Source organism: Lissotriton helveticus, chromosome 8, assembly GCF_964261635.1.
Source record: "Lissotriton helveticus chromosome 8, aLisHel1.1, whole genome shotgun sequence".
Taxonomy (NCBI): domain Eukaryota; kingdom Metazoa; phylum Chordata; class Amphibia; order Caudata; family Salamandridae; genus Lissotriton; species Lissotriton helveticus.
In genome coordinates, this window is record NC_136069.1 from 1,668,514,471 (window position 1) to 1,668,541,872 (window position 27,402).

At 45.0% G+C, this 27,402-nt stretch overlaps 1 protein-coding gene across 1 annotated transcript in view; it reads left to right on the top strand.

The window, feature by feature from the left end:
- Positions 1–27,402, top strand: part of LOC144773615 (transient receptor potential cation channel subfamily M member 2-like) — a 531,293-nt gene that overhangs the window by 172,087 nt on the left and 331,804 nt on the right. The window contains exons 12-14 of the mRNA XM_078658758.1: positions 1,090–1,440; positions 5,311–5,430; positions 11,325–11,454. Coding sequence (XP_078514884.1) covers positions 1,090–1,440; positions 5,311–5,430; positions 11,325–11,454 — 601 coding nt within the window. The remainder of the gene's footprint in view (positions 1–1,089; positions 1,441–5,310; positions 5,431–11,324; positions 11,455–27,402) is intronic.

The window sequence follows — 27,402 nt, forward strand, 5'->3', positions numbered from 1 at the left end:
ACGCCTATTTATGAGTACAAGGGATCCATGATACTATCTCACACTGGATTAATACAGCAGTTACATTACGACAGAACTTTCTGAGAACTCAAGGGATAGTCCCAATAGATGGAATGCTGCAGGTGGCTCATGGTCCTGTCACGCCATGGGAAGTCCTCTGTTCGTGTGTCACCTGTTGAGTAGACAAGGATCAGACAATTGGGCTTATAATCGCAAGTGTCTCGTATTGACTTTGGTGGAGTTGGTCTTCTACTACAGTATTCATAGCCGCTCTCGGTTAGCCATCTTTCCACTGGCCTCTGATGATGAAACTCACTCTTGAAAGCTTGAGAGCTTCAGGTTTGATAGAACACCCTTTCTGTCTCTTTTTGAAGAGTGCATGTAGTTGTGTGGAGTTACGGAAAGCTTCTTGTGCTTGCAACCCTTCTGATATTTCACAGTGAAGCGCGCACTCTCTGCTCAAGACCGAGACTGGTGTTTTGTCTCTGAAGGAATTTGTTATTGTTTTTGTGAGATTGATGTTTTATCTTCGTGTGAGGGACTGCTTCAAGTTTTCACCTGTACCTGCAAGTGCTGTGTGATGGGTGGCTTTGCATGTCTCCTTGTCAGGTAGGGGACCTCTGTTATGGTCCTGGTCCAGGAGACATTACAGTGATTCTGATTTTGCAATGCCTAGCCTCCCTCCTGTTTCCTTTCTGGACAGGCATCTGTAGGTAGGCTAGTTTCTGCCTGTTTTGTATAACTTTTGCATTTTACTAATAGCTTCTCCAAACTTTGGAAGCTTTGTTTTGTATCCACCTGTATTACCGCTCTCCACATTGCGGTTACTGCGCTTTGCCCTATTTTCATATAGGAGAACAGGCTTTCACAGTGAATTGTGTTCCCTCCAATCTGCAGATAATGAATATGCACATAGGCTGTCCTACAATAAAGACCAGATAATTTTTGCTCTCAAGTGATGTTATTCATACCTACACAGTGTTCTAAGTGTAACATAACAGATAATTTTCTAAATCAATAAATGTATAACTAAATGCAAACACCAGTGCCACCCCAAAACTTAATCAACTGACTGTTTCATCTTTACAGCCTGAAGACTTGTACCCAGTACTCACTGTTGCTCTGATTGAAAATAAGCCGAATTTCGTGCAGCTTTTCCTGGATCATGGTGTCAGCCTGCGGGATTATGTGACATGGGAAAATCTGACCTTCCTTTATAATAATATGGAGTCATCCACCCCCTTTTTTCAGAAATTGGAGAAAATTCTGGAGGAAGGGAAAACATTTTCTCTTCAAAAAAAGAATCAGGATGGAGTCAAACTCCACCATGTTGCGCGAGCTCTGAAAAGCTTGCTGGGCGAGTTCACAGAACCCCTCTACTCCAAAATGATATCGCAAGGACCACAGAAGAACTTGTCAGAAGTCCAGATCATATTCCAGGTAGATCACCTATTCTGCTGAAACGTTATTAATAATGAAACACATACTACGATTTTTAATTGATAGGTAATAAGGATATTGTACTTATTCAAACACCTTACTAGCTACTATAGAGTTAAATTAATATGAGGCCTTGAGGGTTTAAATTGGGTAACCAGAAAGTGTCCTCAATTTCTTTTAAAGATTGTGACTGTCTTCCACATGAATCAAGCTATTATCCTGTCTGTATTGTTTTGAATGAATTGGATTGTAGCTGTAGGTGACCAGATCGGTAAGCTGGGGCAGAAATGTCCCAGCTTACTTATTGTGAGCTGTGACTGAGTTCCTACCAAGTCAGATGATTCGTAAAAAGTAATCTGAATTTAGTTAGGAATATTTAGCTCGCCTTTGGCAGCTAGCTCAAGCAGCAAGGCTTTCCTCAGAAAAAAACATATGTGATACAATTTCTGCCATAAAGAAAATGATTAAAAAGCTGAGTGGGTCAATGTCAGTGAAAAGGATTAGAATTTAATGAGAACATTTAAGAAACTCGAACACGGTTCCTCAGCTTCGAGGTCGGCCGCTCTAGCCATTAGGCCACATCCTCTTGATGAAAAATGCTCTTTTCAGGTCATGGCCAGTTCTTTTCTCAAAACCTCCACTAGTTGGCCGCAGGTAGTCATTCTGACAATGCAAGAAATCAGTGGAGTAAGTAGCGTATTTATTAAAGAAATAATGACTTCAGAAAACATGGTTTTATAAATTAACTAAGCTGTGACACATAAGGGCATATGTACAAGCCCCTTTCGCCACCACAACGTCACTTATATCGACTTTGTGGTGGCGATAGGGGCTGCGCCTTATTTACAAGGGAAAAATAACAATAATGCGCTGGAATGGATTGAAAACCCCCTTTATTAACACACCTATTTACAAGGGAGCGTTGAGCCACTTAAGGTGGCTTAACTCTGCCTTGTAAATAAGGCCCCCTTTCACGCTATGGTTAGCATGAAAGGGTCGGGCAGTGGGTGTTGCAGTGGGCGTTCCACCACAACACTCATTCATTTTGATGCTGCCTCCTATGTACCAAGGTGGCGTACATAGGAGGCAGCGCCAAAATTAAGACCAGGTAAAACCTGGTCTTAAGTTAGCAAAACAAGGAGAAATGCATTATTTCTCCTCGTTTTTGCTTTTTCCATGTGTGCTGCCTTGTGCAGCACACTTGGAAAAAGCAAACTAACATGTATTGTTTAAAGCAAACACAATCAGATTATAGATGGAGTGCTGAAACTTTTCAGACACTCACCCCATGTCACAGATCTGGGTTGAAGCAATCATCGTTCTTCAGGTCACTTTGCCACACCAGTTCAGACACAGCTATATGCAAATCAGTCTTGACCCTGTGCCTCATGGGAACAGTCTGGCCTGAACTGCCAAGCCAGGTCTTCCCTGGACCGGAAACAAGCATCCTGGGATCGGTTTCGGGCTAACAGCCCTCATCAGCCAGGCTAGCTTGAATACAGTTTGCTTTGTTCGCCCTAAATGGGCAGGGTATGCCCAGACGTGGGTCCCTTGCTCACTTTGTCACTGGATTGTGGGCAACGAAACAGATCAAAGGTCTGTTCCCAGCTGGTGGGAGCCTTTTCAAAGCTCTCACCCACTGAGAGCAGACTTTGTGTTTGCTCCCTTTTGGCAGGGGTTTTGAAAAGGCTCCGGCAAGACAGGAGCAAACACGTTTCCCTGCCCACGCTGGTGCAGTCAGGGAAACTTCTGTGTCCCTGGGTAGTTACAGTTAAGTCAGGTGTCCATAGGAAAAGCATTTTTGCGCTTCTAATAACTTTGGCGCTTATTGATGAATCTCCCCAAAATTCTATCTAGAAAGGTGCTACTTTTTGACTAGTTTGTGCATGGAACGTTTTGGGGTGTTCTGTTAAGCCAGGGCCCAAGAAATTGGGTCCCAAAACTGAAAATCCACATGCATTTTCGATTGACTTCGTTAAGAAACGTTACCACAAAAACTGATGAACACAATTACACCAGATGTGGCAGGAAGCTAGATCTTGGTCTGCAGATTGTGTGATTTGGTGTAAATCAGCTCAGTAGTTCTTGATAAATGAAGGTTAAACAATGGTTTGTAGATCTGGACTTTGGGTTCGAGGGACTTTTGCAAAAGTCCCCCAAACCAAATTAATAAAAATAGAGCACTCTGATTGGCCCAGGGAGCTTTTTCTTCCCTTGGGCCACTTTGCTCCCATTGGAGTCCGACTTCCACAGAAGTCAGCCCTCTGATTGACTAGAAGGGTAACCTTCAACCACAATATACTATGCTTATACTAACATCAAAACTGTTCCTACTTTGTATCCTGGCTGTACAGTGCAGCACACATGAAAAGTAAAAAAATAAAGGAGAAATAAAAGTATTTCTCCTTTTAACGCCTTTTTCAAATTGGCGCTAATTTTTGCCACAAAACCACGTCTACTATTGTTAATAGATAGGGTTTTGTGTCACAAATCATGGTTACACCGGAACGCCAATGTACTACCCATCTAATGCCCATCTGACACAGAGTAACACAAAGCAATGCTTTGCATTAGTTTCAGGGAACATTTTACAGCGGCAAATAAGTTTTGCATTGGAAAGTGAATCCAACAAAAAACATTTTGGACAGGTTGTAAACTAAGCACAAAATGTTTGTAAATCTGGCATTTTGGGTGATTGGTGGGTGGCTGGGTTCAGAGAGTGAATGTGGACTGGTACTCTGTCCTGATGAAATGTTGTCTAAAGAGCTGTGCCATCAGCTCTTTGCTAATTGGGAGGAGATTTGGGGAAGAGGAGGTTCCGAGGGGTACGGTCATACCGCTGCAGATCTTTGAGGTCTGTTGCTTACCTTTTCAGCTTTGCACCTCCTTGTCTCCAGTTTGAGGGTGTCCTACTTGAAAAGCCTCCCAAGAGCCCCCAGAGGCAGACAGCTTGCCAGACAGATACCAAGGAGTACCGGTTGTGATGGCTTTGTAGATGATGCAGCGGCTTCTTTATGAAGGCACAGTCTGGCAAATGGAGGCAGTGGAGTTCTGTCAGAGTGGGGTGAGATGGTTGTCTTTCCTCATGCCCTCGTGAAACTTGTTGAATGCCCATAAAGAGGGGACCAGAGTGGCATCTGGGTGGCCATGGAACAGGGCAATACCACCATCCAGATGCAAGGCCACAAGCAGAAGTTCTAAAGTTGCTTTTTGGAAAGAACAGTTTCATTTTCTTCAAACAGTTGCATCAGATCTTCCTATTTAATTCAGGTGCCTGCAGGAATATCTGTGATCTTTTTTAGTTTTCCATGAGTAGCTCTGGGATTTTTATTGGACTCAAAGAGTAGTTGCTTTACTAAATTGGTGAAGTTAAAATTTTCTTTTGCTTTCATTGCAGCTTAGTGTGAGCAATTCTAGGAGAAACTTAGCAGCTCATTTAGCTTCTGGATGCCAGAATCAGAGATCCCTGATTGCCTGATGGGGTCTCCATGCCTTCAGGGCTTCTATGGAAAATGCACTGTAGACAGGAGTGGAAGAAAAGCAAGCAGCATGCTTTCGCATTCTTTTAGTTTTTGTGAAAAAAAAATACTTTCAGAGACTTTCTTTCTGAAAAACAGAAAATCAATGTTTTTGCCTTGCATGATTTATTTTCCCTGTCGTAGCTTTCCCGCCTGGAACGTTCATCAGGGCGGGAGCTTCAGTATTCTAAGATGGAGCTCCCTCTCTGCTGAACTGCATTCCAGCATCTAAATTAACTCATACTTCTTATGAATTGGGTTCTTGATTCAGAGAAGAACTAATAATCTGTGTATCCCTACCCAAAGACCATTGGTTTAACCTGAACCTTTTGTGTGTTTTCATCTACAATAGAGCACTCGTCAACACACGCCTGTGAAGCCCCAACCAGATCCAGAATATCCCATCCGAGACCTTCTTATCTGGGCCATCCTTCAGAACCGAGGCGAGCTGGCAGAAATCCTATGGACAGAGGTAAGGAGCACTTCATCATTGAGGTTGTATCTCAAAATATGGAGGTCCCAAATATGGACAGCAAAAATGTAGGGGCCTATCCACAAACTGCATTTTGTAGTATGTAGAGTAGTACTGGAGGAGGGGGTACATCATACGGCTGCACCTCAACAACCATCCATTGTTTCAACCAAGGCTGACAGTGCGGAAGCAACAGAAATATGCACAATCACATGCATACTGAACTTTTATTGGAAAATGGATGCACAAAAGAATGCACATTAGCCCACACCAGCAGAAGAAGCCTCTCTGTGGCTAAGGTGACGCATGACTTACAATTGTAGAAAACCACGCTCACAATGGAATAGAAACCGCCTGGCTGCTGAGAGTGTAATGTAATGTAATAGGCTATTTGTAGAGCGCAACTGTCACTCCGAAGAGCATAATGGCGCTGAGCGGAACCCAGAGAAGGAGGCAAAACTGGTTAACTGCTGGCGGTAAGAAGGAGGCATCATATTAGAGTTTTGCAAAGAGTGCTGAAGTGAGTGGGAGACTTGGAACACCAAAGCGGTCATGCGAGTGGTGCGAGGTCGAGATCGGAGTGGAGTCTGGCATGCAGTCTGGGAGAGGAGTCCAAGTCAGGTCATAGGTAGCAGTAAGGAGAGTGTGACGTTTAGGCTCTCAAGCACCTCGGACAATCACTAGAGTTACCATGCTCCAGAGAGCGCAAAGCATTGGACACCCCCTTATGAGTCCCAAGCACGGAGCGTGACAAGAAACAAATAGAAGGCAACAGTGCTGATTTCATCCTCAGTCAATATGTAGACAGCCCACTGCTGTTTTCACCCACTGCTTACCAAACGTTGTTGCATAGCCGGGTGCTGTGTGAGCTTGGGGAAGACAATATACCACCCCTAGGAGCACAAGTTCCTCAAGTTGGTTTGGCTCACATTTCAAAGACACTTGCCTGACCTGAGAAGCAGTTGACCCCAAGTTGCAGCCTAATCATTTGTCCAGCAATACCTCAGTCATGTGATATGCTGGACAATGGTCAGCTATAATTGTTGAACAGACTGTGAGGAAATGGGGTCTGTTATATTGTGTGACTGTGTGACCTCACTGCATAATACACTCCTGTCCGGGCTTGGGTTCAGTCAGGCTTGTTTGTGAACCCGTAGCTCAACCCAGCGGTCAGGCTTAAAGACAGTTACAAGTAAAAAGAATTTAGCTGCACCCACACAAGTCAACAAGAAATCAACATGATACTGAAGGAAAACGATCCACCAGAGGGATCTGAAAATATATATGTACATAAAGAAATGATAAATCAAAGCTTTTTTACTTAACTGCAAACCAGCACTGGTAAATTCCACAAATGTGCCACTTAGAAACCTTACAAGTAACTTGGCATCAAAGTTGGGCAACAAACTCCAGCAGGGAGCAGACCAGGGGGACCAACTAGATCTAACAGGAGAGTTATCTCAAGAAAGGTGCAGCCTCCAGTTTAGTTTCACAGTCAATATCAACGTGCCATGAACTGCAATGGAGTGGTCAAGATGCAAGGGATGCAGGAGGATGAGGATGCTCAACGATGCTGTTGCTAAGGCTACGTTATGGTTGACAGGGGTCTTCCTGAAGTCACTCCTCAGTCCATTAAAACAGTGGGACAATTCTGGCCACAGAGGGTGGCGTTCCTTGAAGTCCAGATGGAGTCCAGCACTAAACTGGTTGCTACTGGTCGGCTGGGCTCCAGCTATGACAGTCCCAGCAATTACCTTCTTTTATTGATAGATTACCCTCTGGGGGACCAAACTGTGCTCCAATGACTATCCAGGGTCTAGCAGACGTGGGTGCTGCTTCTAAGCATCTGAACTCTGTCTACCATGCTGCGCTGTGTCGAGGAGCACTGATCCGGTGATCTGGGCTGCCAACTCGACCAGGCAGGCTTCCTCAGGTTTTATGGCCATGCCAACTCAGCTGTCTCTTGTAGTTCATCTCCTTTCGCTGAGGCTTAAGGACAACTTTTCCTCAAAACAGGCACTACAGGCAGCGTTGTCTCTTCTCTAGTCCAAGGAGTAGAAGGTGCAGTCCAGTTTTTGGTGTAACTTCTCTTTGACGGTTCCAGGGTTAGCAGGGCAGTCCTTCTTCATTCCCCTCTCCAGTCCTGATGTGATCTGAGATGTGGGGCCACTTTTATGCACAGAAAGTGCCCTCATGCCATGTAGCAGTGACAACTCAATGGGCTACTTTGATCCCTCCTACATGGTCCTGTGAAGTGGGGCACCCAGCTATCCCGGAATTCAGTTTTCTGCCCACTCTCATGATGGCAGAACCACTCTCTAGACGTGTGGGGCTTGTGGAGTGTGGTAGCCCACCCCTGGGGTGTGGCTATCTGTGGGTTACACACATACAGGAATCCCTGTCTAACCAGTCTTTCCCCCTCGCTGTCCCTGGCACCTTCTGTCTACCTAAACAAAGGAGCATCCCTTCTTCGTGTGTGCTTGTCATTTGTTCTACAATGGCGGCTTGCTCTTTGGGATCGCACCCTGTGTTGCTTTTCCTGCCGTGGGCGATAATATGTCCTGCCCCATCAGGCTCTTTGTAGGCTTTCTTGGGAGTTATTTACACAGAACAGACCTTTGTGTGTAACCGTAAACAGGCACTGTAAAACCTTTAGATCAAAAAGGGCACACTTACTAACTGTGCTGTTTGCCCAATGGTGAGATTAAATTCAATTATACAACAAAATTAGGTTTAATAGGATGATTCTTTTGATCTCTTGAAGTTCTAACCTTAGTAGCCCCATTCAGAAGTGTGCAGGACTGAGATGTCAGCCTGTGACTGCACTCACCAATGGGGCTATGACCCGTCCAACACTAAAAATGATAATGTTGGTTTTTACTGTTCAGACCTTAAAAGTATGAAAGTCCAGAAGCAACCTTTTAACATGACACACTCTGCCTTTAGGGTTCAGTAGATCTGCTTTCGGGGTGACGTATAAATATGAAAAAGGAAGGCTTGGTCTTTGCCATGGCTTGACACGGCAAAGTCAGGTTAGCAGTTTGAAGGTTCCCTGCCGGCCAGCAGTGGCAGCTGGGAGTCAGGCTTGTGCTTTGTCATTAGTCTTGGTGGCACAACTAGTGCCGCATCCACGAGAGACACTTTAACTTACAGGCCCTATGTACTCCAGTACCATATAATAGGAAATTACAAGTAAGTTAACATTTTCCAATTGGAGATAATTCAATGATTGTTATTTGTATTATTATTATAGATTTGTTATGTGCACAAATCATCACCAAGGAGATCTCTTGAAGCCCGAACATCCGCACAGTTCAATGAGAAAATTAGAGATCAAACAGCCTGGTTTTCAAAGAAGTCTGAGCAAGAATGTAGAGGTAACTGAGTCTAGTGTGTTAAACATATACTATTAAAATGGTCAGAGCACATGCACTGTGGCCTGATCAGCAGGGATTAGTGTATTTCAGAGCCATTACATCAGTGCAAAGGTTCAGAAAAGGGGCAAAAAGGGAGGATGAACCTAAAAATTGCCTCTTTCCAAACACAAACCATCATCAGAACACACAACCCTAAACATATCAGTGTTAACACAGTAGATCTTTGTCATCATATCATGCAGTGTCGCTGCATGTGGCACCAATCTTCTGCAAAAACAGGAAAATCAGACAACAGGGAAACTAAGTTGACTCTCAGACAGGAAAAGCTGCCCAAAACAGAGGACCGTGAAACCCACAGACCAAAGGAACATGGTGGAATCTTATCAGATTCCAGCACTGATGCCTGTGTTAAAACATTGCAAATAACCACACTAAAAAGCAGTATGGGTTGATCAAATGAAAAATCGTCTGGGCAGACAAACTACCAGAATAGATATGGCAGAACGTCTTATCTCAGATTCACAGGAGCAGGTCACCAAGAATGTGACAAAACTTCAAAAAATGGCTGGGAGCAAGAAGAATTAAAAACAAGGACATGGAAGCATGTTTCAGATGCAACAACTTACAAATTGTGGGATTTCAAGACCACACACCAACATTATATTGCATCATTCACACTCAGCATTCCGGACACCAGCTCAGGCGTACAGGAAATGGGGCACTTAGGATACAGCACACCTTCCTTTCTTATAAACAACAAAACAAAGAACAGCCATCCACATGCAGATAAAAAAACAGGGATAACCATTCACAATCACTCAATCTCCAGCATGTCTATTTTGCACATTCACCCAAAAGCAACCTGTTGTCAAACTGTTAAACTCCCCAATGCCCATACAGACACACAAAGACAACATATAGAAGTCATAGAAATTTTGTGACAGGTCAAGGCATAACACTCCCCACGTCTCATGCCGAACAAAGAAAAGAGGCAACACCTAGGCTGTGACTACTACTTTCCAGTGGTTCAAGTCAGCTAGTCTCTCAACCTCCTCGGACATGAGGCCCTACTACTACGTTTGAATACTATGAATGACACCATGCACCATTTATGCATGTAGGACATAGAGTAACAGACACCCCTGATGTGACAGCCAGGGGTCGGAACTAACCAGCGTCCATTGGCAAAGGGTTTTCCCATTATCATTAAGTCTACACATTCAAGGCACAAAACAAATCAAAATGGGAATTTTAGCCATAAATCACCGGAATTCAAAATTCCTTTGGCAAGACTCCAACACAAATCATGTCATAACAGCTACACTCATAACACTATCCCCAGACATCCACCTCAATTTACAAAACTACAGAGCAAAACAAGCTCTCATAGCTTCTTGTTTTTCCACATCAACTTACGCTTCCCCACAAGGAAAATACAGTTATACACACAGACGTTGTTTGTCTCAAAAAGTATTTCATTCGGACTGAATGAAATACTTTGACACAAGATGTGAAGCGGAGAGGAGGTCTTGATGAATGAAGGGTGGAGATAACAAGATTGAGAACATATGAGATGTGGAAGCCTATCACAACTTGCTTCACTCTGCCAGACTGAAGGGAAGATTGAAATGAGCCCGCTGAGCATTATTGTGATCTGGAGCCCTGATGATGTCCTTGTGGACGAAACACGTTGACTGGGCTGAGTTGACTACTAGTGATGAGACTGAATAAATAAACATCAAGATTGACATGAAAGACAAGACACCCATGTGAAATTATTGGACATTGAGATTTATGTTATGACAAGACCTAATCAGAGACATTGAAAATACAAGAAATATTTAACTACAGATTTGGACATGCTTCTTTCCACTAAGATTGAATTCTTCATGTTTGTTGCTCAGGGGTGGTGGGGCAACTGAGAGTTGAGTGTGGGAAAATGAAATTCTAATTGTCGTTGTAACAACACCAGTGCGCTTTTGTTAGGATCCCTCACGACCTTTGTTTATAATTTTTGGACTGTCCAAATTGGTGTTGCACCAGCCGCCCAGCAGTATGTGGTTTCACTGCCCAGATTGCGGGCTCGATGGAGGACATGTAGGCATCTCTATTGGTGTGATGTCTATCAAGAAGACAGCTCTTATTATTGAGGATTGACTTCCTTTGTGTTGCATGTGTTATTTTTGCCAGAATCTCTTGCTGCCCCTTGGTAAATGAGATCACAAACCCTTTGTGGAAAAGAAGGCTAACAGCTTGGCACCCCAGTCGAACCCTTCTAAATAAGTGATGGGGAAATGTCCCCAGCATGATTTGGCACCCTGGTTGGTAGTGTTCATTCCATCCCAATACTTCAGAATACGTTATCCACCTTCTGTGTTTTTCAGTCTTTGTGTTCTTGTTATGTTTTGTTGAATTTGTGTACTTCCTGCATGTGGGTGCAGATGCTCTCATGGGCAAGCGATTGTGACAACAAAGGTCTTCAGCTTCTAAACTTGTGTTGTGTTTGATCTGTTTTAGTGCCGGGACTGCATTGTGGGGGCATTAGCGTGCTGCAAGATCATGAGAGAGCTTGCCAAGGAGGAGGAGGACACCGACAATTTGGAAGCAATGCTGGCTCTAGCTCAACAGTTTGAGGAGCGGGCAGCAGGTTATGAGAGCTTTTTTGTTTTTATCTAATGCATAAAAAGAGAAGTACAAATCCACAAAAGAAAATTAACACAGCGTGCACTTGTTTATATGTGTGCCTACTTCAATGCCTTGGCCCATTAACTGCTGTCCTGCACATGACTCCTTCACGTTTTAGTGATATATCTTGCACATCCCAATGTACCTTTCTGTTTAATGTCTGAGGCATCCACATACATTCACTCCTCTGTTGGGAGTCTGCTCTGAACATGCTGTAAAATAGATAATTCAATTTTCCCGTGTTGACATGTCGCCTGTCTTTTATGCCTTCATCTATTTTTCTTTTGTCATCATTGTCGCCCCACAGGCTGTGATCAGAGTGTTGTCTGTGATTCTTCACCCTTTCCGTGCATCTAACCTGGGTGGCATATTTGACCCCTTTGCTCTCCTTCTCTGACTAGGATCCAGGTGTCATCAGCATTTCTTCTTTCCCCTTCTCTGAATCCAATCTCATCTTTTATCCCTCTCTTTCATACTCTGTCTCTAATCCAGGCGTTCTTTGACCCCCGGCTCCCCTCTACCTGTTATCTGGGTGCCATCTTTACAGTCCTATAGTTTTTATTGACATTTTGAGTGGCGCATGCATCAAGCCCCAAACAATAGTCCCTAAATTTTACTCACCCTCCCCATGACAAACTTGCTAAATATCTCTTCTCAACAGTTGTTCTCCCTGCAGTGGTTGCATCAGAGTCCACTAATGAGCAGCCTCCTTTCTTCATGCCCGGTGTCAGATTCAATGCTGGCAGACGTTGCAGTGCCTACAATCTAGGGCGCATGTGTCCTATGTAGTCTTTTGAGGTCCACACCACTTGGAAAACTTATTCTTGACCTAGCCTAGAATGACAGATTTTTCCAACCCTAAAATATACCACAGCTTCTGAAATCAGTCTGTTATGTGTGGTACTTTGTCAGAACCAACTGTAGTGTAGGAAAGTGCCTCATTTTGCAAGGTTAGCCCCCACTTTTTGCCTGATGCATGATGTAATTTCGAATTGAAAGTGCACTGAGTCCCTGCTAACCAGGTCCCTAGTGCCAAATCTCTTTCCTAAAACTGTGCCACGATTGGCATAACTTCAGCAACTCCTGTAAGTCCCTAGTAAATGAGACCCCTGGTACCAAGGGCATTGGTACTGAAGAGAGTCATCTAGGGTTGCAGCACTAATTTTGCCACCCCAGAGACCCCTCACCAAGACTATGCAAACTGTCATTGCAGGCTGTGTGTCTTGTTGCAGAGAAACTGAAGATTCGACAAAGCACACCGTCCTGTGTGCCATGCCCCTACGCACTGCATGAGGTAAGTTGTCCCTACTGTCAGGGTGCACTATATCCCATGTGTGCAGTGCTTAATTTGTAAAATATTAAGTGCCAGGGCCCTGACCAGGAGGTCACTGCGGCTTGCACCACCCATCACCCCTGACATCACTGCCAAAACAAGTACTAACCATTTCTTTCTAATGCAAGTGTAACAGTTCAAATTATTTCAGGTCCCCAAAGCTAAAAGAATGGCTGGGGAGGCAGATATTACTAATTTTCAATGTATATTGTATTCATAAACAACAATGTGTAAGGATATCATAAGTGCCAAGTTGGCGATTTGGTGCTGGTACCTAGTATCGGAAACCAATTAAGTGCCGGTGCTGAGCACCGGACACCACTGGCTCAAATTAAGCACTCGATGTGTGGATATATCAGCATCAACAGATATGATCCTACAATATCTAAGTTGATAGAGAGCACAGAGGCTGGATACTGTTCAGCACAAGTTTCCTAGCTCCGTGATGGCCTCACTATACCCTAAGATGCTTGATACCAAGCATCTCCTCTTAATACATTTTCACTGATAACTGTGTTAGATTTATTAATAAATGCACATAGGACACCACTTTAGAGCCCCCCTGTCCTGCACTCCTTTTGGTGGGAGGACAAGCAGGAAAATTAGTTAGATTAGGAGGTGTGCCCACATTCAGCCAGCACCGCCCCATAGGTGGGACAGGTGATGTGGACATAACTTTTCCAATTCCTCCATCTTGCCATGGGAGGAATTAACCTATCTGGGCTAGGATAGTGCCCTTACCACAAGAAGGGGTCACTTAGAGAGTGTAGACACCCTAAACTTAGGTAGCCCATTGGCTACTACTTGTCTCTCCTTGTTTAGCCCCTAAATGTATTATTTAGTTGTCACCCCGTGTCAATAGACATGAAAAAACCAGGACAAAGAAGACCCGCTGCATGAGAACTGAAGCCTTTCCGCAGAAGAAAAAAGGCATCAAACCCTGCCTGCTGCCTCAAGGACTCGACAATTGCTGCCTGCTGTGCCACCCTGAATCTGAGAGGACTCCAAGAACAATTGAAAACAATAAGAGAGAGTAGGGTGTTTAACAGAAATGTAGGGTGGGAACTCCCGGTCCCCTGTTCAATATAACACAACAAAGAGAGGAGTACCCCCTGCAGGCGTAACAGAGAAAGTCTCTGTACCTAAAGCCTAAGGCTTCAAGAATAGCTTGTGCCCAACCCATATGTGGGACAAAGCATGTCCTTTATGAAGACCCCTCACTCACCAACCTAGTCGGTGACATGCTACATCATCGGGGTACCACCCCGTAGGCCGAGTGCCAACGGGGTGTGCTTCGACACCTGATTACAGTGGAGCGGGTAATAGTTTCTTTTATATGTGCAGTGATAAAACGGTGGTAAGTGATTTAAAAAAGGGGCCAGTACTACTCACTCCAAGACTTTATTCTTGAGTGACTGGACACCTTATAAAAGAAGTGTGACACCTATGCCTAATTAGGTAGGCTTCGGTGTTCAAGACGTATCGTGTATTAAAATAGCGACGTGTGCTATGTGAATTAAAAGGTCGGTCTACATGTTTCAACCATCAAACAATTGTAGGTATTCGTCAGGACCAGTGACAGACCAGGGTGGTCCGCACACGCTAAGGTGCGTCCTGCCCTTGGTCAGTGAAAGTTGGAAACACAAAAAGTACGCTTCTTATGCAAAATTTCTCTATCCCGGTCTGGAAGAAAAACCCGTGGAAAGAAGGTTCCAGAATGGTGGGTGGTTGGGACCACAAAACAAAGGACATACAATGGTACACAGAACATAAAGAGGCGGTACATAAAACTTATAAAACAGGGAGTGCCAGCCCTCCAGTATGCGTGACAGGTATATAGCACAGTCAATCTCCGCAATCTCTGTAGTGCCCTACGTACACGTGGGCATGTGGGTGAGGCGTGCACGGATTGTATGACTGTGGCGGGACACAAAAGTCGGTACTTGGGTACTAGCACCGTATTCTACGATATTGCCCTCTGGAGAGTTAGCTTAATGCAGATTCGTAATAGCACTTCAAAAAGAGGATGGTGGTATTGCTCTGGATGCTGAACCGCTAGGCCTACACAGACTGTTAATCTAGCGATTTTGTATGAGGGTACCTAGGTTTTTATGAAGCGCCATGCTTACTTGAATTAGGGAGAGATACCGCTTCACAGGCGTCCGGTTTCCAAGGGCGATGCTTACATCACCTGGGGAGTGACAATCAGAGTGGGCGCGAAAACGCCGTCAGTGGATACATTTCTAATCACGTAGGAAGACATAATCCAAGGGGATCGTGTCTGTGGTCACTTACTTGTGGCTTCTGCTCTTCAGTCGATAAACCTACTTGGTTACCACGACGGTACGCCCATGGGAATCACTGATGCGTACTGAGACAGAGAGCTAGATATTGGGAACGCGGTCTTCCTGGAGAGGGCGTGGTTTGGCCAGGTCACGTGGGTTGGTGGAGCCAATTACGGGGCTGCGGTTCCAAAGTGAGGCTTGGAACGCGGTAACTATGGAAACCATGCACGCCCATAGCTATTGCCGAGATTGGGCGGCTTGACCGAAGCTCAATTCGACCGTTCGTTTTTACCGGGCAATAACACGGTATCGGTGGAAAGAAAATGAAAGGGGAGGTTCAGAACGGAGTGTGTTGCACCTATAGTTCTTTACTAATGGCGGTAGGATGAGGCATCTCGTCTACAGGTATTAAATGGGGAAGACAAATAAAACACAGTTAGTAACCAAATCCTTATCTACAATTATAGAAATCTTGCTATGCCTATTGGCATAGACGGTAAAACCTCAGGCTCTGCGTTAAGGGGTGAAAGCAGACAATAAATGCAAATTTACACCACAATCGAACCCCACGGGATATTATCATTCAGACCTGTCCTGTGGGTGGAAAGTCTTTAAACCCATCTTTGCTATTTTTCAAAAAGACGCTGTGTCCGGTTGTGACCTGGGTTTACTTGTTCAATAACTGTCCATTGAAGGTCGTCAGGTGTATGTCCTGCAGACAGATAGTGTTCTGTTAGCCTGGTCATGGACTTCTTACACCTGATCGTGCTTCTATGTTCCCCTAGCCGTACTTTGACCTTCCTGTTGGTCATACCACCATAGTGTAGGTTGCAGGGGCACGTTATTCGGTAGACCACATTTTCGATGTTGCAGTTGGTGTGGCCTCGTATTGTCCAGATCTTCCCTGGTTCCAGTTGTAGGGTTTTGGTGCAGACGCTGCAGTTCCCACATTTGTAGTGGCCGGTGACTTTCGGTAGTCCCCAAGCGTTCAGTACAGTTTCATTCTCCACAACTTTTGTTGCTGGTCTAGTGTTCACCACTGCATCCTTAATACTCCTCGCCTTCTTAAAAGAGAAGAGGGGTTTGTCCCAATGCATTTTGCCGGAGTTGAGGATTGAACAGTGTTTATTTACTATCCTGGTTACATCATTGGAGATCGTGTTATATGTAGTAACACATGTGAGAGGGGTGTCCTCCAAAGGTTTCTCTAGATTTTCCAACAACGCTTCCCGTGGTTGGTTGCGTGCACGCTTTTGGCTCTTATTTTAGGATCTTGTCTGGATATCCTCGGTCCTTTAATTTCAGGGTGAGGTCACTGGCTTGTTCCTTGTAGTCTTTTAATTTACTGCAATTCCTGCGAATGCGTAAATATTGTCCATATGGAAGATTCTCTCGCAAAGGCCTAGGGTGGAAACTTTCGAACCTAAGCAGATTGTTCTTTGCTGTGGGTTTATAGTGTGTTAATGTCTGAAAACTTCCATTCTCTTTCCTGATGACGAGGTCAAGGAACACTAGAGAACTATGGTCTTTGACATAAGTGAATTTCAAATGGTCATCACAAGTGTTCATCCAGTTGAAAAAGGAAACTAGTGAATCCTCTGAACCACTCCAGATTGCCAGCACATCATCGATGTACCGTTTCCATAATAGGATGTTGGAGCTGTAGGGGTTTCTTTCACTCAGTATAAACTTCTCTTCAAAATCATGGACGTAGAGCCCAGCCACGCTGGGGGCAAAAGTGCTCCCCATCGAGGTACCACCCGTCTGGAGGTACAGTGTACCCTCAAACTCAAAATAGTTCCTTTTCAATGCCAACCTCGCACACTCCAGAATGAAGTCTCTTGGGGTTCTGGATGTCCAATCCTCATTTGATAGAGCCTTTTCAAGTACCTTTAAGGTTGCGTCCTGAGGGATGCTAGTATACAAACTCTCAATGTCGAAACTCACCAGAATCATGTTCTCATCCACAGTGAGATCGTTGAGTAGTTGTAACAAGCTCTTCGTATCTTGGAGATAAGTACTTGTTTTCTGTACTAGTTTCTTAAAAAACACATCACAGAAACGTGACAGAGGTTCTAACAGGGAACCCAAACCGGAGACTATTGGTCTACCAGGCGGGGGGAGTCTGTTTTTCTGCATCTTTGGAAGTGTGTAGAAATAGGGCGTTCTTCCTTCACTTCTGCACAAAAAATCAGCTTCCTGTTTCGAAATGAATCCTTTTGTTTCCCCCATACTCTGCTAGTGATTTAATCTCACCGCGTAGATCTTCTGTAGGATTCGTTGGTAGTATGCGGTAGCTGGTCTCGTCTGATAATAGCCTTAAGCATTCGGTTTGGTATGCCGATTTATCCAGAACCACCACTCCACCGCCTTTATCCGCGGGTTTTATTACGATCGTTTCGCAATTCTTCAGGGTTTCTAAGGCGAGTCTTTCATTCCTGGTCAGGTTAGTGAAGGTTTTCTTTGGAGTCGTCTTCTCTATTTCGTTGAAGACCGCTTGCTCCAATGTTATTATTTCCACTGGAATCGTGTGTGGCGGAGGCATAAAAGTTGATTTTAATCGGAGGCCTGTCTCATTAGGGTCAACATTGATCGCCATCTCTTCCTTTCTCTCAAAGAAAGCTTTCAATTTCAGTTTTCTAAAAAAGGACGAAAGTTCACACTGGAGTCTGAATTTTTCAAGGTTGGCCGTTGGGACAAAGCCAAGGCCTTTATTCAGTACCTTTTCGTCTTCCTTGGAAAGGGGCCTAGTCGCTAGATTAGTGACTAAGTTCATCTGTTGCTGGGCCCTGCCTGCGGTGTCTTGCTCCCTAAAGGGTTCGAGTTCGGATCCTCCGATCCCCAATGTACTTGGTTGCTCTGATTGCCCGTTCTTCTTCTTCCCCTTCCCCTTCCGCACCTGGCTAAAAAAGGATGTCTGTACATATTTGGTGGGTAGAAGGGCTGTTGGAATGGAGGTTGCCATCCATACATTTGAAAATTTTGGATGTGATTAAAAGGATCAGGGTAGCCTTGCATCGGTCCCGGGTTATAAGGGGGCCAGTTGCCTTGCATCTTTCCACGTCCTCTTCCTCTTTGTTTTGTTCTGCCATTGCTCGAATTGCTGATTCCAGCGGATGCGTTACTTGAGGCATTGCTAGATGCATCAGAGTTGTCGTCCGCCTTCGAGGGTGCTACAAACTCCGGGTCAGAGTATGGATAAGCTTTTACCATAGAAAACTTTTTAAGGTCTTTTTGAAATTTTTGTACTTTCTGCTGCATCAGGTTCTCTTTATAGTCATTGATTTCCCTGTTGAGTTCATCCAGTTTTTTCTTGTAACCGGTAATGGTGGTTTTTATGTGCCCTCCGCCAATTGGATTTCCACTTGAATTTTGTCTGAAAGTCTTACAGCCGTTTTCAAAATAAGGACTATCCAGTCATCTGTACAGTGCCACGCTATCGCAGCCCAATCTTTTCGAAAGTCGGCATCTTCTAAGAAGATGCGGGGTGCGTTAGTTACAAGTAAACCCTTTGGTGCCATACTTTTGCTCAAGTATTGTTTCAAAATAGTGCCATGGAGGATTGTTCTTATCCTACTCCGTTTCAGCTCCGTTAAGTTCTCCCAATCTGTGGTTTGCGCAATACTCTGTGCTATGTTCGCATCCGCAAACAAAGATAAATCTCCCATGATTTCTTCAACCTCCTCAAAGGTATAGGAAAGACCTTGGTTCTCTCTCATGGTGGCAGATGGTTCCTCGTAGAGGTGTGAATTAAATATGTGTTACTCTTGCAGCTGTGCGCTGCCTAAACTATTGAAAACAATAAGAGAGAGTAGGGTGTTTAACAGAAATGTAGGGTGGGAACTCCTGGTCCCCTGTTCCATATAACACAACAAAGAGAGGAGTACCCTCTGCAGGCGTAACAGAGAAAGTCTCTGTGCCTAAAGCTTAAGGCTTCAAGAATAGCTCGTGCCCAACCCATATGTGGGACAAAGCATGTCCTTTATGAAGACCCCTCACTCACCAACCTAGTCGGTGACATGCTTCATCATCGGGGTCCCAACCCGTAGGCCGAGTGCCAACGGGGTGTGCTTCGACACCTGATTACAGTGGAGCGGGTAATAGTTTATTTTATATGTGCAGTGATAAAACGGTGGTAAGTGATTTAAAAAAGGGGCCAGTACTACTCACTCCAAGACTATATTCTTGAGTGACTGGACACCTTATAAAAGAAGTGTGACACCTATGCCTAATTAGGTAGGCTTCGGTGTTCAAGACGTATCATGTATTAAAATAGCGACGTGTGCTATGTGAATTAAAAGGTCTATCTACATGTTTCAACCATCAAACAATTGTAGGTATTCGTCAGGACCAGTGACAGACCAGGGTGGTCCGCACACACTAAGGTGCGTCCTGCCCTTGGTCAGTGAAAGTTGGAAACACAAAAAGTGTGTTTCTTATGCAAAATTTCTCTATCCATGTCTAGAAGAAAAACCTGTGGAAAGAAGGTTCCAGAATGGTGGGTGGTTGGGACCACAAAACAAAGGACATACAATGGTACACAGAACATAAAGAGGCGGTACATAAAACTTATAAAAGAGGGAGTGCCAGCCCTCCAGTATGCGTGACAGGTATATAACACAGTCAATCTCCGCAATCCCTGTAGTGCCCACGTACACGTGGGCATGTGGGTGAGGCGGGCACGGATTGTATGACTGTGGCGGTACACACAAGTCGGTACCTGGGTTACTAGCACCGTATTCTACGATATTGCCCTCGGGAGAGTTAGCTTAATGCAGATTCGTAATAGCACTTCAAAAAGAGGATGGTGGTATTGCTCTAGATGCTGAACTGCTAGGCCTACACAGACTGTTAATCTATCGATTTTGTATGAGGGTACCTAGGTTTTTATGAAGCGCCATGCTTACTTGAATTGCGGAGAGATACCGCTTCACAGGCGTCCGGTTTCCAAGGGCGATGCTTACATCACCTGGGGAGTGACAATCAGAGAGGGCGCGAAAACGCCGTCAGTGGATACATTTCTAATCACGTAGGAAGACATAATCCAAGGGGATCGTGTCTGTTGTCACTTACTTGTGGCTTCTCATTCCATTCCATTCCATTCGGTCGGTAAACCTACTTGGTTACCACGACGGTACGCCCATTGGAATCCCTGATGCGTACTGAGACAGAGAGCTAGATATTGGGAACGCCGTCTTCCTGGAGAGGGCGTGGTTTGGCCAGGTCACGTGGGTTGGTGGAGCCAATTATGGGGCTGCGGTTCCAAAGTGAGTCTTGGAACGCGGTAACTATGGAAACTATGCACGCCCGTAGCTATTGCTGAGATTGGCGGCTTGACCAAAGCTCAGTTCGATCGATCGTTTTTACCGGGCAAAAACACGGTATCGGTGGACAGAAAATGAAAGGGAGGTTCAGAACGGAGTGTGTTGCACCTATAGTTCTTTACTAATGGCGGTAGGATGACGCATCTCGTCTACAGGTATTAAATGGGGAAGACGAATAAAACACAGTTAGTAACCAAATCCTTATCTACAATTATAGAAATCTTGCTATACCTATTGGCATAGACGGTAAAACCTCAGGCTCCGCGTTAAGGGGTGAAAGCAGACAATAAATGCAAATTTACACCACAATCGAACCCCACAGGATATTATCATTCTGACCTGTCCTGTGGGTGGACAGCCTATAAACCCATCTTTGCTCTTTTTCAAAAAGACGCTGTGTCAGATTGTGACCTGGGTTTACTTGTTCAATAACTGTCCATTGAAGGTCGTCAGGTGTATGTCCTGCAGACAGATAGTGTTCTGTTAGCCTAGTCATGGACTTCTTACACCTGATCGTGCTTCTATGTTCCCCTAACCGTACTTTGACCTTCCTGTTGGTCATACCAACATAGTGTAGGTTGCAGGGGCACGTTATTCGGTAGACCACATTTTCGCTGTTGCAATTGGTGTGGCCTCGTATTGTCCAGATCTTCCCTGGTTCCAGTTGGCGGAGGGCCACATAAAAACCACCATTACCGGTTACAAGAAAAAACTGGATGAACTCAACAGCGAAATCTATGACTATAAACAGAACCTGGGATGCAGCAGAAAGTACAAAAATTTCAAAAAGACCTTATAAAGTTTTCTATGGTAAAAGCTTATCCCTTTCATTTTCTTTCCACCGATAACGTGTTTTTGCCCGGAAAAAACGAATGGTCGAACTGAGCTTCGGTCAAGCCGCCCAATTTCGGCAATAGCTATGGGCGTACATGGTTTCCATAGTTACCGCGTTCCAAGCCTCACTTTGGAACCGCAGCCCCGTAATTGGCTCCACCAACCCACGTGACCTGGCCAAACCACGCCCTCTCCAGGAAGACGGCGTTCCCAATATCTAGCTCTCTGTCTCAGTACGCATCAGGGATTCCCATGGGCGTACCGTCGTGGTAACCAAGTAGGTTTACCGACTGAGGAGCAGAAGCCACAAGTAAGTGACAACAGACACGATCCCCTTGGATTACGTCTTCCTACGTGATTAGAAATTTATCCACTGACGGCGTTTTCGCGCCCACTCTGATTGTCACTCCCCAGGTGATGAAAGCATCGCCCTTGGAAACCGGACGCCTGTGAAGCAGTATCTCTCCGCAATTCAAGTAAGCATGGCGCTTCATAATAACCTAGGTACCCTCATACAAAATCGATAGATTAACAGTCTGTGTAGGCCTAGCGGTTCAGCATCCAGAGCAATACCACCATCCTATTTTTGAAGTGCTATTACGAATCTGCATTAAGCTAACTCTCCCGAGGGCAATATCGTAGAATACGGTGCTAGTACCCAGGTACCGACTTGTGTGTACCGCCACAGTCATACAATCCGTGCCCGCCTCACCCACATGCCCACGTGTACGTAGGGCACTACAGGGATTGCGGAGATTGACTGTGTTATATACCTGTCACGCATACTGGAGGGCTGGCACTCCCTCTTTTATAAGTTTTATGTACCGCCTCTTTATGTTCCGTGTACCATTGTATGTCCTTTGTTTTGTGGTCCCAACCACCCACCATTCTGGAACCTTCTTTCCACAGGTTTTTCTTCCAGACCGGGATAGAGAAATTTTGCATAAGAAACACACTTTTTGTGTTTCCAACTTTCACTGACCAAGGGCAGGACGCACATTAGCGTCTGCGGACCACCCTGGTCTGTCACTGGTCCTGACGAATACCTACAATTGTTTGATGGTTGAAACATGTAGACCGACCTTTTAATTCACATAGCACACGTCGCTATTTTAATACACGATATGTCTTGAACACCGAAGCCTACCTAATTAGGCATAGGTGTCACACTTCTTTTATAAGGTATCCAGTCACTCAAGAATAAAGTCTTGGAGTGAGTAGTACTGGCCCCTTTTTTAAATCACTTACCACCGTTTTATCACTGCACATATAAAAGAAACTATTACCCGCTCCACTGTAATCAGGTGTCGAAGCACACCCCGTTGGCACTCGGCCTACGGGGTGGGACCCCGATGATGAAGCATGTCACCGACTAGGTTGGTGAGTGAAGGGTCTTCATAAAGGACATGCTTTGTCCCACATATGGGTTGGGCACGAGCTATTCTTGAAGCCTTAAGCTTTAGGCACAGAGACTTTCTCTGTTACGCCTGCAGAGGGTACTCCTCTCTTTGTTGTGTTATATGGAACAGGGGACCAGGAGTTCCCACCCTACATTTCTGTTAAACACCCTACTCTCTCGTATTGTTTTCAATAGTTTAGGCAGCGCACAGCTGCAAGAGTAACACATATTTAATTCACACCTCTACGAGGAACCATCTGCCACCATGAGAGAGAACCAAGGTCTTTCCTATACCTTTGAGGAGGTTGAAGAAATCATGGGAGATTTATCTTTGTTTGCGGATGCGAACATAGCACAGAGTATTGCGCAAACCACAGATTGGGAGAACTTAACGGAGCTGAAACGGAGTAGGATAAGAACAATCCTCCATGGCACTATTTTGAAACAATACTTGAGCAAAAGTATGGCACCAAAGGGTTTACTTGTAACTAACGCACCCCGCATCTTCTTAGAAGATGCCGACTTTCGAAAAGATTGGGCTGCGATAGCGTGGCACTGTACAGATGACTGGATAGTCCTTATTTTGAAAACGGCTGTAAGACTTTCAGACAAAATTCAAGTGGAAATCCAATTGGCGGAGGGCACATAAAAACCACCATTACCGCTTACAAGAAAAAACTGGATGAACTCAACAGGAAAATCAATGACTATAAAGAGAACCTGATGCAGCAGAAAGTACAAAAATTTCAAAAAGACCTTAAAAAGTTTTCTATGGTAAAAGCTTATCCATACTCTGACCCGGAGTTTGTAGCACCCTCGAAGGCGGACGACAACTCTGATGCATCTAGCAATGCCTCAAGTAACGCATCCGCTGGAAGCAGCAATTCGAGCAATGGCAGAACAAAACAAAGAGGAAGAGGACGTGGAAAGATGCAAGGCAACTGGCCCCCTTATAACCCGGGACCGATGCAAGGCTACCCTGATCCTTTTAATCACCCCCAAAATTTTCAAATGTATGGATGCCAACCTCCATTCCAACAGCCCTTCTACCCACCAAATATGTACAGACCGCCTTTTTTAGCCAGGCGCGGAAGGGGAAGGGGAAGAAGAAGAACGGGCAATCAGAGCAACCAAGTACATTGGGGATCGGAGTATCCGAACTCGAACCCTTCACGGAGCAAGACACCGCAGGCAGGGCCCAGCAACAGATGAACTTAGTCACTAATCTAGCGACTAGGCCCCTTTCCAAGGAAGAACAAAAGGTACTGAATTAAGGCCTTGGCTTTGTCCCAACGGCCAACCTTGACAAATTCAGACTCCAGTGTGAACTTTCGTCCTTTTTTAGAAAACTGAAATTGAAAGCTTTCTTTGAGAGAAAGGAAGAGATGGCGATCAATGTTGACCCTAATGACACAGGCCTCCGATTAAAATCAACTTTTATGCCTCCGCCACACACGATTCCAGTGGAAATAATAACATTGGAGCAAGCGGTCTTCAACGAAATAGAGAAGACGACTCCAAAGAAAACCTTCACTAACCTGACCAGGAATGAAAGACTCGCCTTAGAAACCCTGAAGTATTGCGAAACGATCGTAATAAAATCCGCGGATAAAGGCGGTGGAGTGGTGGTTCTGGATAAATCGGCATACCAAACCGAATGCTTAAGGCTATTATCAGACGAGACCAGCTACCGCATACTACCAACGGATCCTACGGAAGATCTACGCGGTGAGATCAAATCAATAGCAGAGTATGGGGAAACAAAAGGATTCATTTCAAAACAGGAAGCTGATTTTTTGTGCAGAAGTGAAGGAAGAACGCCTTATTTCTACACACTTCCAAAGATGCACAAAAACAGACTCCCCCGCATGGTAGTCCAATAGTCTCCGGTTTGGGTTCCCTATTAGAACCTCTGTCATGTTTCTGTGATGTGTTTTTTAAGAAAGTAGTACAGAAAACAAGTACTTATCTCCAAGATACGAAGAGCTTGTTACAACTACTCAACGATCTCACTGTGGATGAGATCACGATTCTGGTGAGTTTTGACATTGAGAGTTTGTATACTAGCATCCCTCAGGACGCAACCTTAAAGGTACTTGAAAAGGCTCTATCAAATGAGGATTGGACATCCAGAACCCCAAGAGACTTCATTCTGGAGTGTGCGAGGTTGGCATTGAAAAGGAACTATTTTGAGTTTGAGGGTGCACTGTACCTCCAGACAGGTGGTACCTCGATGGGGAGCACTTTTGCCCCCAGCGTGGCTGGGCTCTACGTCCATGATTTTGAAGAGAAGTTTATACTGAGTGAAAGAAACCCCTACAGCTCCAACATCCTATTATGGAAACGGTACATCGATGATGTGCTGGCAATCTGGAGTGGTTCAGAGGATTCACTAGTTTCCTTTTTCAACTGGATGAACACTTGTGATGACCATTTGAAATTCACTTATGTCAAAGACCATAGCTCTCTAGTGTTCCTTGACCTCGTCATCAGGAAAGAGAATGGAAGTTTTCAGACATTGACACACTATAAACCCACAGCAAAGAACAATCTGCTTAGGTTCGAAAGTTTACACCCTAGGCCTTTGCGAGAGAATCTTCCATACGGACAATATTTACGCATTCGCAGGAATTGCAGTAAATTAAAAGACTACAAGGAACAAGCCAGTGACCTCACCCTGAAATTAAAGGACCGAGGACATCCAGACAAGATCCTAAATAAGAGCCAAAAGCGTGCACGCAACCAACCACAGGAAGCGTTGTTGGAAAATCTAGAGAAAACTTTGGAGGACACCCCTCGCACATGTGTTACTACATATAACACGATCTCCAATGATGTAACCAGGATAGTAAATAAACACTGGTCAATCCTCAACTCCGGCAAAATGCATTGGGACAAACCCCTCTTCTCTTTTAAGAAGGCGAGGAGTATTAAGGATGCGGTGGTGAACACTAGACCAGCAACAAAAGTTGTGGAGAATGAAACTGTACTGAACGCTTGGGGACTACCGAAAGTCACCGGCCACTACAAATGTGGGAACTGCAGCGTCTGCCCTTTGACAACGAACACCCAAGCCCTACAACTGGAACCAGGGAAGATCTGGACAATACGAGGCCACACCAATTGCAACAGCGAAAATGTGGTCTACCGAATAACGTGCCCCTGCAACCTACACTATGTTGGTATGACCAACAGGAAGGTCAAAGTACGGATAGGGGAACATAGAAGCACGATCAGGTGTAAGAAGTCCATGAACAGGCTAACAGAACACTATCTGTCTGCAGGACATACACCTGACGACCTTCAATGGACAGTTATTGAACAAGTAAACCCAGGTCACAACCTGACACAGCGTCTTTTTGAAAAAGAGCAAAGATGGGTTTATAGGCTGTCCACCCACAGGACAGGTCTGAATGATAATATCCCGTGGGGTTCGATTGTGGTGTAAATTTGCATTTATTGTCTGCTTTCACCCCTTAACGCAGAGCCTGAGGTTTTACCGTCTATGCCAATAGGCATAGCAAGATTTCTATAATTGTAGATAAGGATTTGGTTACTAACTGTGTTTTATTCGTCTTCCCCATTTAATACCTGTAGACGAGATGCCTCATCCTACCGTCATTAGTAAAGAACTATAGGTGCAACACACTCCGTTCTGAACCTCCCTTTCATTTTCTTTCCACCGATACCGTGTTTTTGCCCGGTAAAAACGAACGGTCGAACTGAGCTTCGGTCAAGCCGCCCAATCTCGGTAATAGCTATGGGCGTGCATGGTTTCCATAGTTACCGCGTTCCAAGCCTCACTTTGGAACCGCAGCCCCGTAATTGGCTCCACCAACCCACGTGACCTGGCCAAACCACGCCCTCTCTAGGAAGACAGCGTTCCCATTATCTAGCTCTCTGTCTCAGTACGCATCAGGGATTCCCATGGGCGTACCGTTGTGGTAACCAAGTAGGTTTACCGACTGAGGAGCAGAAGCCACAAGTAAGCGACAACAGACACGATCCCCTTGGATTATGTCTTCCTACGTGATTAGAAATGTATCCACTGACGGCGTTTTCGCGCCCACTCTGATTGTCACTCCCCAGGTGATGTAAGCATCGCCCTTGGAAACCGGACGCCTGTGAAGCGGTATCTCTCCGCAATTCAAGTAAGCATGGCGCTTCATAAAAACCTAGGTACCCTCATACAAAATCGATAGATTAACAGTCTGTGTAGGCCTAGCGGTTCAGCATCCAGAGCAATACCACCATCCTCTTTTTGAAGTGCTATTACGAATCTGCATTAAGCTAACTCTCCCGAGGGCAATATCGTAGAATACGGTGCTAGTACCCAGGTACCGACTTGTGTGTACCGCCACAGTCATACAATCCGTGCCCGCCTCACCCACATGCCCACGTGTACGTAGGGCACTACAGGGATTGCGGAGATTGACTGTGTTATATACCTGTCACGCATACTGGAGGGCTGGCACTCCCTCTTTTATAAGTTTTATGTACTGCCTCTTTATGTTCCGTATACCATTGTATGTCCTTTGTTTTGTGGTCCCAACCACCCACCATTCTGGAACCTTCTTTCCACAGGTTTTTCTTCCAGACCGGATAGAGAAATTTAGCATAAGAAACATACTTTTTGTGTTTCCAACTTTCACTGACCAAGGGCAGGAGGCACCTTAGGGTGTGCGGACCACCCTGGTCTGTCACTGGTCCTGACGAATACCTACAATTGTTTGAT